At 32.1% G+C, this 12,828-nt stretch overlaps 1 protein-coding gene across 2 annotated transcripts; it reads left to right on the top strand.

Annotated features, from left to right (window-relative positions):
* The first annotated feature begins 1,297 nt into the window (after positions 1-1,297).
* Positions 1,298-4,515, top strand: LOC139897699 (small ribosomal subunit protein uS4y). Of its 2 annotated transcripts, none has more exons than XM_071880392.1 (4): positions 1,298-1,428; positions 1,956-2,019; positions 3,609-3,990; positions 4,108-4,515. In XM_071880392.1, exons 2-4 carry the CDS (start codon positions 1,992-1,994, stop codon positions 4,289-4,291), a joined length of 594 nt encoding a protein of 197 aa, XP_071736493.1. In that variant the 5' UTR covers positions 1,298-1,428; positions 1,956-1,991; the 3' UTR covers positions 4,292-4,515. The 2 variants fall into 2 exon arrangements, with proteins under 2 accessions (XP_071736493.1, XP_071736494.1); XM_071880393.1 differs by having other exon boundaries at positions 1,351-1,434.
* The last annotated feature ends 8,313 nt before the right edge of the window (positions 4,516-12,828 follow it).

The raw sequence follows: 12,828 nt of genomic DNA, 5'->3' as shown, positions 1-12,828 counted from the left end.
TGGACACAATAACTCGAGCAGACTCAAAACTGCACAAATGAGTTTAAACCAAGCAGTCTCAAAACTGTACAAATGAGAACTTTTTTGACTTAAAACTGGTAAAAAAAATGAGCTGCACAAAACACGTTAACAGTGTCATATTCGAGCTGTTGTACATGGAATCAAATGAAATAAAGTACAAACTAAAATGAGCAGACAACACAAAGTACATAGAATAAAATGAGAAGAATAACATACTCAAACTTTCATTGATGAATCATAATAATGGATCAGAGTACATTCATTATTGGATCATAATACATTCAAAATTATAAACTAAAACCTGCATTTGAGTGAAGTACTACTAAAAAAATTTCAAATACATAATAACTAAACATAACAATATTATTAAAAACTGGAGTCATCTTCTCTTTTGTTCTTAAATCTTGAGTTTCAATTCTAATATGTTCTTCATCTCCATTAAAGATTCTCAATCCATCACATGTGGGTCATACCATTGAACAAGCCTATAATCTGACCACTATACGAACATACTAGGGTTACAAAAAAAAAAAAAAAGGAAACGAATTTAAAAAAAAATCATAATACATACCGAAATTGGGCATCCATAAAATCTCCTTCCAGGGTTTTTCGAAGTCTTTGATACGCGAAGAATGGCTTCTCTACCACACCAACAATTAACCATTTTTGTAATTTTGAAACCAGGGTTTTAGAATGGACAATTAAAATTTGGGAACTAGGGCTTGAAAAGAGGACGAATGAAGTTACAATTGTTCACGAATGTACCTAGGTGTGTATATATATAAATAAATAGACTATATAAATAATATAATTAAATATACACGCAATAGTACGGAATTACCCTCAACTTGTTTAGCACGTGACAGGTACTAAACGGCAGAGTAAACGACAGTTAATCTTGGGGCCGAAAATGAAACTGTATTGTAACATTAAGAGTTAGGATGAGAAAATAAAACATTAGGGACAAAAATAAAACAAAGATTAACTTTAAGGACTAAATGTGTGATTAAGTCTAATTATTATGGAGCATTATTATAAACTAGGAAGTGGCCAACGAAACAAACTTTCGTAAAAAAAATACTAAATGACGAAATTGCTGACGTCATGATGATGTTATCAAAAAAGTATTCATTCATGTTGGCTATTATATATATTGTTAATTGTTAATTATAATTATAAATTATTGATTATTTATTATTTATGTTGTTTAAAGATTAACGAATTACGCAGTACAAAATATGAAAATTGCCTAAAGTTTGGGGGAAAAAAACTCATTCTCAATGGGCCGGTAAAATTGGGCCAATGTTTACATAGACTCTTTCTTCAAACCCTAGCTGTATATTGTATTTTAACTTGAACCTAAATTTCAGGCAGCAGGTTCATTTGGGGCGTCGTCTCTGATTTCAGGTTTGAGTACGTTCTTTTCACTATCTCGTTCAATCAAACTCTCATAGTCTATGTATATCTATATATATCTATCTATCATCTATCATATATATATAAGCATTCTTAAATTAGGCGATTAATTTTGTTCTTTTTGCGCTACGTATCGTTATATCCACTAATTGTTGATATTTGACGGTATCTGTGTACTAATAATTATTGTTTAGTGTTCTTAGGTTTTTATTTTAAATAAAAATTATTTCTATTCTGCAATGTATATACTTTTATATATATTAAATTGTTTTGATGAGTTACGTGTGTGTGTGATGCATCTGTTTATGCTTAATTTTGATGTTTTATTAGTTTGCTACTGTAGAATATAAATTCAATCTATTAGTCTTTTATTGGCCAAATATATGCACTTTTGCTTTGCACTATTTGAAATATTTAGGATTATGTGAGATGGTTACGATGATTTTATCATCGACAATTAAAGTACATTTGTAATTGTATTGAATTATATAAAATATTATCTTCTCTTTTTTGTACAGAGCTGCAATTGATTGGAGCATTGACAGCTTGAAACGATGGTGCACGTTTCATTTTATCGCAACTGTAACTCATTACCCTTTTTTCACATTTTTTTTATACTTGTACATATGTAATTGACATGCACACTTTGGTATTTGAATTTTTGTATTTTTCTTTAGCTCTAGCTTAGTTCATGATGATTTTGTTGCAACTATGTTTCTGCTTATTTCATTAACCTCTTAATAATGAAACATCTAGGTTTCTTAACTTCTGTCTCCGCGTCGGTAAATTTAATTTGGCCTATTGGGAGTGACACTAATTAATAGGAAATGTTATATTTTTCTTGTGATCCTGGTTGAAAATATAATTTTATAGATTGAACATGGTGCCTTTGATCGCCACTTACAATTTTGATTGAAACTAGTCCGGATCCGGCCCTCGCGATGCAGCAGGGGCTTTCGGCCTGTGTATTCATATTTAACGTAGCGTTGCGTATTTACAGAGGGGAAACGGCTCATGTGTTAAGTGCCGTTTTAGATGTCGTTGTTTTAAGCGTTTTTTAAAAATTGTCTGTTTCGAACGTAGTTAGTTTCGTTTTGTTCATAAATTTTTTTCGAGTGTAACGGTGCTGTCGGAAAAATTTAACTCGCGGCGAACAGAAAGATACGGGCTGTCGTTGTGTTTAGCTTTTTTAAAAAGTCTCCGTTTCGAACGTAGCTAGTTTCAATTTGTTGATAAAAATGTTTCGAGTGTAACGGTGTGGTCGGTGGAATTTAAGTCGCGGCGAGCAGGAAGATACGGGGTGTCGAAGTATTCGGGTGGAGTTTTTATTTTAAGTAAGAGAATTTATGTTTTACCTCCCTGAAAATTGGTGTAATTTTTGCAAGTTGGGTATAGGTTAGAGGGAAAGAATGAAAATATAAGTGTGAAAAGGGGTGGGCACTGTTGTCGTATTGCCCTTGAGGGGACGACCACAAGTCCCATGAGATTTAGTAAAGATACGGGGTGTCGAAGTATTCGGGTGGAGTTTTTATTTTAAGTAAGAGAATTTATGTTTTACCTCCCTGAAAATTGGTGTAATTTTTGCAAGTTGGGTATAGGTTAGAGGGAAAGAATGAAAATATAAGTGTGAAAAGGGGTGGGCACTGTTGTCGTATTGCCCTTGAGGGGACGACCACAAGTCCCATGAGATTTAGTATGTATAGTATTAAGTATTAAATTAATATTAATATTAATATCCATAAACCATAAGAGCTTATCACAAAACTGTGAAACTGAATTATGTTTTGGCTATTTTATGACCTGATTTTTCCCTGAAGCCTACCGTTAAGTTTTAGTGTTATCAGATAGATGCGTATGTACGCCTTCATCCAAGAATTTTGCTTTATGTCATTTTCTTTGAAAATTAAGTTGAATTAAAGATACTATCATGTACTTGAAACTGAGTTCATTTGGTGTTTGCAAGTTCTGTTGTAATTAAGCTTTAAGCATTAAGTTTGTAATAGAAAGTTGTTCATTGAGTTTTATATATATTAGAGACTTTTAAATAGTTATACCTAGATACCTAGATTATAAAAGTTAAATCTTGATTACAGTATAATGAATGTAATACTGCTGCCCTTTGTATTATTTCAAGAAAAATGATCATAACAAGAACCTTAAATTTGTCATAGATGGGAAAACTTTCAAGAAGCCACGACGCCCATATGAGAAGGAGCGTTTGGATGCTGAGTTAAAGCTTGTTGGTGAATATGGTCTGCGTTGCAAAAGAGAGCTCTGGAGGGTTCAATATGCACTTAGTCGCATTCGTAATGCTGCTAGAATGCTCTTGACCCTTGAAGAGAAGGACCCACGTAGGATATTTGAGGGTGAAGCTCTCATGAGGAGGATGAACCGGTACGGGCTGCTCGATGAGAGCCAGAACAAACTTGATTATGTACTTGCCTTAACCGTTGAGAACTTTCTAGAACGCCGCTTGCAGACACTTGTGTTTAAAACTGGAATGGCTAAGTCTATACACCACGCTAGAGTCCTTATCAAGCAGAGACACATCAGGTATAATTGAATTTTCTATTATCTTAATCATCATGTCAAACAATTTATTCAGTAATCTGTATTTAGATATGGCATATTGTGGTTTTGTGTTTAGTTGATTGTCGTTGGTGATTACAGGGTTGGGCGACAAGTGGTGAATGTACCATCTTTCATGGTCAGAGTTGACTCTCAAAAGCACATTGACTTTTCACTTACAAGTCCATTCGGAGGTGGTCGACCCGGAAGAGTAAAGCGAAAGAACCAGAAGGCCGCTGCAAAGAAAGCCGCTGGTGCGGATGCTGAAGATGATGAAGAAGAATGAGCAATCAGCTAGTTGATTACTACTAATAAGAGTGATGTTTTTTTTTGTTTACATCAAGGGTTTTGGGTCCTTGAACATAAGGTATTGTAACCTTTTATTATATTTGGCTACTACTTATTAGCATATCCTCATTTTGGTTGTAGTTTTCAAAGAAGCATAGTAGTTAGAAATTAATTTACTGTCACAAGAAAGGTAATCTTAAACAAGCATAGATTGAACCTCAACTTTTGATCTTGATTAATGAAAGCATCTTTGTCCGTCTTTCATAACTGTATGAATATCACCTCTAAGTATGAAATATGAATACCTCTTATCCCTACTAATTGAGGTGATAGATTAATCTTACCGTCTATCATATATTTAATAGCGCAAGTTTAGACAAACTCTCCGATTGTCCTTGATCTTTGTACAAAACATTGTAGGTAACCTTAAACTTTTTTTTTAACTTCGTTGACCCCGATCTTTCAAGTTATTCCACGGATGACCTTGTGTTTAACTATCGCTAAATATTTGTTGTTAAGTCTTTGCACGTGAGGGGCATTTTTGTCAATTTATTCCTTCCAAAGAATTACAACTAAGGAGGTCTGCATGCAACAGACTCGAAACAAATTGGGCTTACATTACAGTTCCATTCTCAAATCCTACAAATCACATTCAATTTTTGCTTTACATTACTGTTCCATTATCAATATTTGGATTTACATTACAGTTCCATTATCAAATATTTGAAACAAAGCTCCCTCAATTTTTGGTTTTTAATCACTGATCTGTGCTCCTTTTGGGTTGGTCTTCCACACCTCAAAGTACCCCAAAATTTTGAACTTTTATTATATATCCATAAAATAATTGAGATAAAGCTCTCAAACTTGACATGATATCTTCATTTAGGATTGCTCTTCTCTTTTCTTGTGTTGCGTGAACCAAGTCGCTTCTTCACTTCCATAGGATTAGTAATAGTAAAGCGAGAAATAACACCGATCCGACTACAATTGATACTTGGAAGCTGGCCGAAGAAACTATTGTTGTGTAGAAATAGTCAGGTGAAACGGTAAAGTTATTGATGGAAAAAGCAATCGGGCCGGTCAGATTAATAGCGGAGAGATCTGACCGAGCCAAGCGAGTCAGCTCAGTAAAACTCGACGGGAGCTCACCTGCGAATTTGTTGTTCTGTAGATATACGTTCCGAACGAAAGCGAGGTTACTGAAATGGGAAGGAAAACCACATGTGAGATCGTTGGAGAGAAGGGATAACACATGGAGCTGAGATGATTATTTGATAGTGTTCGGTGGTATAGTTTCGATGAGTCCGGTACCAAGAAGACAGAGTGAGACGACATAAGTGGTGGTGGAATTGACTTGACACCAGTCCAAGGGCACGTGGGTTGATTACAGTTCCATGAGATTCTAAAAGAGTGAGGAACTGAGAGGAATGAGAGTAGATCTTGTTTTTCTTGAGTTGACTCGGATGTGACTCGGTAGTTTAAGAAAATTGTACGTGATGAGGAGAAAATAAATGAAAGAAAGAAAATTGTAATGACAAAAATACCCCTCATGTGAAGAGACTTAACATTAAATATTTGACGCTAGTTAAACAAAAGGTTATCCGTGGAATAACTTAAAAGATCAGGGTCAACGAAGTTAAAAAATAAGTTTAAGGTTACCTACAATGTTTTGTATAAAGGTCAAGGACCATCGAAGAAATTTTGTCCAAGTTTATTAGGCTGCAAGTATCGGCGCGTAGTTGAGTGTGTCGTTTCTTTCACGGGTCAACAACGCCAATACTAGCAAGCGGCGAAGAAAGAGTCGATGCGTAGCAGAATGAATGGAATTGAGTTCGATAATTAAATATTTAATACAATAAATTACAAAAATTAAGTTATAGTCGTTGCAACGGCTAGAATTTTATATATTTTTCTTTTTCTAATTTATGTAAAATAAATGTCTTTTCTTATATATACTACCATATTTGATACATTTAAAACAAACCTGAAACTATCACTCAAATTTTCTCTAAAATGGATAAACCATCCAATATATGAAGAAATTGTATTACTTGCAAATGCTTATAATCCACTACATGCACTTGAAGTTATTGATATGTTAGAAGAAGGTGATGAGGAAAATGAAGTTGTAGCTATAACTACAGCTCTCAGAAGACATTTTTTGAGAGATCATTTGATGGCTAAACGATTGTTCGATGATTATTTTTCCAACACACCCACTTTCGCATGATCGTTTCCGGAGATGCTTCCGTATAAGCAAGTCTTTGTTTATCCTTATATGCCGAGGTATAATTAATTTTAATCAAGAACCTATTCCCGAATATATTTGTTACTATTTCCAAAAGTGATGTTACAAATTTATATGGTTTTATTGTTTTCTAAAAATACAAGTCCGCTATAGAACAATTAGTGTACGGTGTTGCACCCCATATATTTGATGAGTATTTACATATGGGTATCAACATCTTATCAATGTTTGGACAACATTTGCAAAAGTGTTTTATACTTATATTCGGCCGAATACATGAGAAGGCCAAAACACAAGATGTCCAACGTTTAATTTCAAAACATGAAGAAATACTGGGTTTTTCGGGGATGCTCGAAAGTCTCGATTGTATGCATTGGTGTTGGAGAAATCGTCCAGTTGCTTGGAAAGGCAATATACGCGAGGTGAGCATGGTCACACAACAATAATATTAGAGGCGATGGCCTCGTATGATACATGAATTTGACACGATTTTTTTTCTGCCCCGCATGTTCAAACAACGACATAGACATACTAAATGAGTCGAATTTATTTAAGGAACTATTAGATGATGTGGCACCTCCGTGTAACTATGTGGTGAATGGCTTACAATTTATGCAAGGGTAAATTTTTTAGTTGATGGAGTTTATCTAGAATGGTCAACACTAGTGAAATCGTTTAAAAGTTCGTTTGATCCAAAGGTAAAGAAATTTAAAAGATTCCAACAGTTCGCAAGAAAAGATATTGAACGAAATCCGGCAAGACAAATCTATATCAACGACATTCAAAGAATTATGTACGCTTTTGTGCTCTTACATAATATGACAACCGAAGACAATGGCTTGCATTTTGTGGACTGGAGGAAGATTACCCACCGGCTCATCGTCCGCGGCAATAAAACATTTGAGAAAGGGTTGAACTACATATGCGATAGGACAAATAACTACGAGATAGAAGCAATCATCATTTTCTCCAATATATGCTTCTCGGACATATTTTGAATCTTTCACCAAACCACCGTATTCGATATAATCCAACTGAAGCGACCCGTCCTAATCCATAAGGACTAATACAATAACATATGGTACATTGCGAGGTATTTGACCTCTATATGATACATTTTACAAACATTGCATTCGTTTTTAAAAGACAACTTTCATTACAACGATAGTTGACAAAACGCATACCATTTTCCAATATATACAAACTATAAATGACTTAATAATAATCTTGATGACTTCAACGACTCGAATGCAACGTCTTTTGAAATATGCCATGAATGACTCCAAGTAATATCTTTAAAATGAGCAAATGCACAGCGGATGGTTTCTTTAATACCTGAGAATAAACATGCTTAAAAGTGTCAACCAAAAGGTTGGTGAGTTCATTAGTTTATCGTAATCAATCATTCCATAATTTTAATAGACCACAAGATTTCATTTTCATAGTTAACTGCAGGAACACTCATCTGCAAAAATCATTCATATGGTGAACACCTGGTAACCGACATTAACAAAATGCATCTAGAATATCCCCAAATATACAGGTACACTCGTCTGTATATAAAAATCGAAGTACTAAAGCATCCATAACCTGGATGGGACGTGTCAAAGTCCATAGATCTATCTTCAGGATTCACGTCAATTTGGGGGTCTGTTCCCAAATTCTTAGGCTACCAAGCTAAAAAGGGTGATATCCGGTATAATAATTCAATCATAGAATGTAGTTTCAAATACTTGTGTCTATTTCGTAAAACAGTTGTAAAAACAGCGCATGTATTCTCAGTTCCAAAAATATATATTGCAAAAGCATTTAAAAGGGAGCAAATGAAACTCACAATACTGTATTTCGTAGCAATTATGCATATGACGGCACTGAACAAGTGCAGGGTTGGCCTCGGATTCACGAACCTATATTAAGTATATATATTTATATGTTGGTCAATATCTGTCTAACAATTTAGGTCAAGTCGTAGTGTATCAAAATCCTAATGCTTGAGATTATCATGCAAAAGTCAACAAAAGTCAATTTGACCCAAAATGACTTCCAAAATCTATACATGTTTATTATATACATAAATATAGTCGTTATATAAATTTAAGTATATTTATCAGATTTTTAATAGAGTAAATAATACAAGTCAATTATTAATAATTAAAATTTATATTAAAGTTTATATATAATAAAAAAAAATATTTTTATATATCTCAGGTAATAAAATTTATAAAGTTCACTTAATATCATAAAAATATAGTAGTATTGTGTTATTAATGTAATTATATTACGTATGGTAAAAATATCTTTGTATCACATTTTTATTTGGTAAATAATATTAATAATAATAATAATAATAATAAATAAAAGTTGTATTATTTTTTAATAATAATAATTATTATTATTCTACTAATAATAAAAATATTTATATTTATTAATGATGATATTAATTATGATAAAATGATAATTCTAACCATGATAATTTTAATAATAACGATACTTTTTATTATTAACTGTAATAATAATAATATTTTATAAAAATAATAATTCTATTCAAAATGATAATTTTAATAATAATAATACTAAAATGATAATAATAATAATATTTTATAATAACAATGATATTTCTATTAAAATAATAATTTTAATAAAAATGATAGTTTTAATATTAATGATACTTTTAATAATAATAATAATAACGATAAAAATAATAAAATGATAGTTTTGATAAATATATTAATTATTTTAATAATAATAATAATAATAATAATAATAATAATAATAATATTGATAATATTAATAATTGAAATGTCCCGTTCTTATTGATTAAAAACGTTCCATATTAATTGATTTCGTTGCGAGGTTTTGACCTCTATATGAGACGTTTTTCAAAGACTGCATTCATTTTTAAACAAACCATAACCTTTATTTCATCAATAAAGGTTTAAAAAGCTTTACGTAGATTATCAAATAATGATGATCTAAAATATCCTGTTTACACACGACCATTACATAATGGTTTACAATACAAATATGTTACAACAAAATAAGTTTCTTGAATGCAGTTTTTACACAATATCATACAAGCATGGACTCCAAATCTTGTCCTTATTTAAGTATGCGACAGCGGAAGCTCTTAATAATCACCTGAGAATAAACATGCTTAAAACGTCAACAAAAATGTTGGTGAGTTATAGGTTTAACCTATATATATCAAATCGTAACAATAGACCACAAGATTTCATATTTCAATACACATCCCATACATAGAGATAAAAATCATTCATATGGTGAACACCTGGTAACCGACAGTAACAAGATGAATATATAAGAATATCCCCATCATTCCGGGACACCCTTCGGATATGATATAAATTTCGAAGTACTAAAGCATCCGGTACTTTGGATGGGGTTTGTTAGGCCCAATAGATCTATCTTTAGGATTCGCGTCAATTAGGGTGTCTGTTCCCTAATTCTTAGATTACCAGACTTAATAAAAAGGGGCATATTCGATTTCGATAATTCAACCATAGAATGTAGTTTCACGTACTTGTGTCTATTTTGTAAATCATTTATAAAACCTGCATGTATTCTCATCCCAAAAATATTATATTTTAAAAGTGGGACTATAACTCACTTTCACAGATTTTTACTTCGTCGGGAAGTAAGACTTGGCCACTGGTTGATTCACGAACCTATAACAATATATACATATATATCAAAGTATGTTCAAAATATATTTACAACACTTTTAATATATTCTGATGTTTTAAGTTTATTAAGTCAGCTGTCCTCGTTAGTAACCTACAACTAGTTGTCCACAGTTAGATGTACAGAAATAAATCGATAAATATTATCTTGAATCAATCCACGACCCAGTGTATACGTATCTCAGTATTGATCACAACTCAAACTATATATATTTTGGAATCAACCTCAACCCTGTATAGCTAACTCCAACATTCACATATAGAGTGTCTATGGTTGTTCCGAAATATATATAGATGTGTCGACATGATAGGTCGAAACATTGTATACGTGTCTATGGTATCTCAAGATTACATAATATATAATACAAGTTGATTAAGTTATGGTTGGAATAGATTTGTTACCAATTTTCACGTAGCTAAAATGAGAAAAATTATCCAATCTTGTTTTACCCATAACTTCTTCATTTTAAATCCGTTTTGAGTGAATCAAATTGCTATGGTTTCATATTGAACTCTATTTTATGAATCTAAACAAAAAAAGTATAGGTTTCTAGTCGGAAAAATAAGTTACAAGTCGTTTTTGTAAAGGTAGTCATTTCAGTCGAAAGAACGACGTCTAGATGACCATTTTAGAAAACATACTTCCACTTTGAGTTTAACCATAATTTTTGGATATAGTTTCATGTTCATAATAAAAATCATTTTCTCAGAATAACAACTTTTAAATCAAAGTTTATCATAGTTTTTAATTAACTAACCCAAAACAGCCCGCGGTGTTAATACGACGGCGTAAATCCGGTTTTACGGTGTTTTTCGTGTTTCCAGGTTTTAAATCATTAAGTTAGCATATAATATAGATATAGAACATGTGTTTAGTTGATTTTAAAAGTCAAGTTAGACGGATTAACTTTTGTTTGCGAACAAGTTTAGAATTAACTAAACTATGTTCTAGTGATTACAAGTTTAAACCTTCGAATAAGATAGCTTTATATGTATGAATCGAATGATGTTATGAACATCATTACTACCTTAAGTTCCTTGGATGAACCTACTGGAAAAGATAAAAATGGATCTAGCTTCAATGGATCCTTGGATGGCTCAAAGTTCTTGAAGCAAAATCATGACACGAAAACAAGTTCAAGTAAGATCATCACTTGAAATAAGATTGTTATAGTTATAGAAATTGAACCAAAGTTTGAATATGATTATTACCTTGTATTAGAATGATAACCTACTGTAAGAAACAAAGATTTCTTGAGGTTGGATGATCACTTTACAAGATTGGAAGTGAGCTAGCAAACTTGAAAGTATTCTTGATTTTATGAAACTAGAACTTTTGGAATTTATGAAGAACACTTAGAACTTGAAGATAGAACTTGAGAGAGTTCAATTAGATGAAGAAAATTGAAGAATGAAAGTGTTTGTAGGTGTTTTTGGTCGTTGGTGTATGGATTAGATATAAAGGATATGTAATTTTGTTTTCATGTAAATAAGTCATGAATGATTACTCATATTTTTGTAATCTTATGAGATATTTCATGCTAGTTGCCAAATGATGGTTCCCACATGTGTTAGGTGACTCACATGGGCTGCTAAGAGCTGATCATTGGAGTGTATATACCAATAGTACATACATCTAAAAGCTGTGTATTGTACGAGTACGAATACGGGTGCATACGAGTAGAATTGTTGATGAAACTGAACGAGAATGTAATTGTAAGCATTTTTGTTAAGTAGAAGTATTTTGATAAGTGTATTGAAGTCTTTCAAAAGTGTATAAATACATATTAAAACACTACATGTATATACATTTTAACTGAGTCGTTAAGTCATCGTTAGTCGTTACATGTAAGTGTTGTTTTGAAACCTTTAGGTTAACGATCTTGTTAAATGTTGTTAACCCAATGTTTATAATATCAAAAGAGATTTTAAATTATTATATTATCATGATATTATGATGTACGAATATCTCTTAATATGATATATATACATTAAATGTCGTTACAACGATAAACGTTACATATATGTCTCGTTTCAAAATCATTAAGTTAGTAGTCTTGTTTTTACATATGTAGTTCATTGTTAATATAATTAATGATATGTTTACTTATCATAATATCATGTTAACTATATATATAACCATATATATGTCATCATATAGTTTTTTTTTACAAGTTTTAACGTTCGTGAATCACCGGTCAACTTGGGTGGTCAATTGTCTATATGAAACCTATTTCAATTAATCAAGTCTTAACAAGTTTGATTGCTTAACATGTTGGAAACATTTAATCATGTAAATATCAATCTCAATTAATATATATAAACATGGAAAAGTTCGGGTCACTACAGTACCTACCCGTTAAATAAATTTCGTCCCGAAATTTTAAGCTGTTGAAGGTGTTGACGAATCTTCTGGAAATAGATGCGGGTATTTCTTCTTCATCTGATCTTCACGCTCCCAGGTGAACTCGGGTCCTCTACGAGCATTCCATCGAACCTTAACAATTGGTATCTTGTTTTGCTTAAGTCTTTTAACCTCACGATCCATTATTTCGACGGGTTCTTCGATGAATTGGAGTTTTTCGT

Source organism: Rutidosis leptorrhynchoides, chromosome 3, assembly GCF_046630445.1.
Source record: "Rutidosis leptorrhynchoides isolate AG116_Rl617_1_P2 chromosome 3, CSIRO_AGI_Rlap_v1, whole genome shotgun sequence".
In the NCBI taxonomy this organism is placed as follows: domain Eukaryota; kingdom Viridiplantae; phylum Streptophyta; class Magnoliopsida; order Asterales; family Asteraceae; genus Rutidosis; species Rutidosis leptorrhynchoides.
The sequence above is the reverse complement of the archived record's forward strand: the minus strand, read 5'-3'. Positions and strand labels throughout refer to the sequence as shown.

Bases quoted from the DNA above. Each gene is read 5' to 3' on its own strand.
- LOC139897699 (XM_071880392.1), top strand. From the start codon at position 1,992: ATGGTGCACGTTTCATTTTATCGCAACT. The intron at 2,020-3,608 runs GTAACTCATTAC...AATTTGTCATAG, and splicing joins CGTTTCATTTTATCGCAACT to ATGGGAAAACTTTCAAGAAG. The intron at 3,991-4,107 runs GTATAATTGAAT...TGGTGATTACAG, and splicing joins ATCAAGCAGAGACACATCAG to GGTTGGGCGACAAGTGGTGA.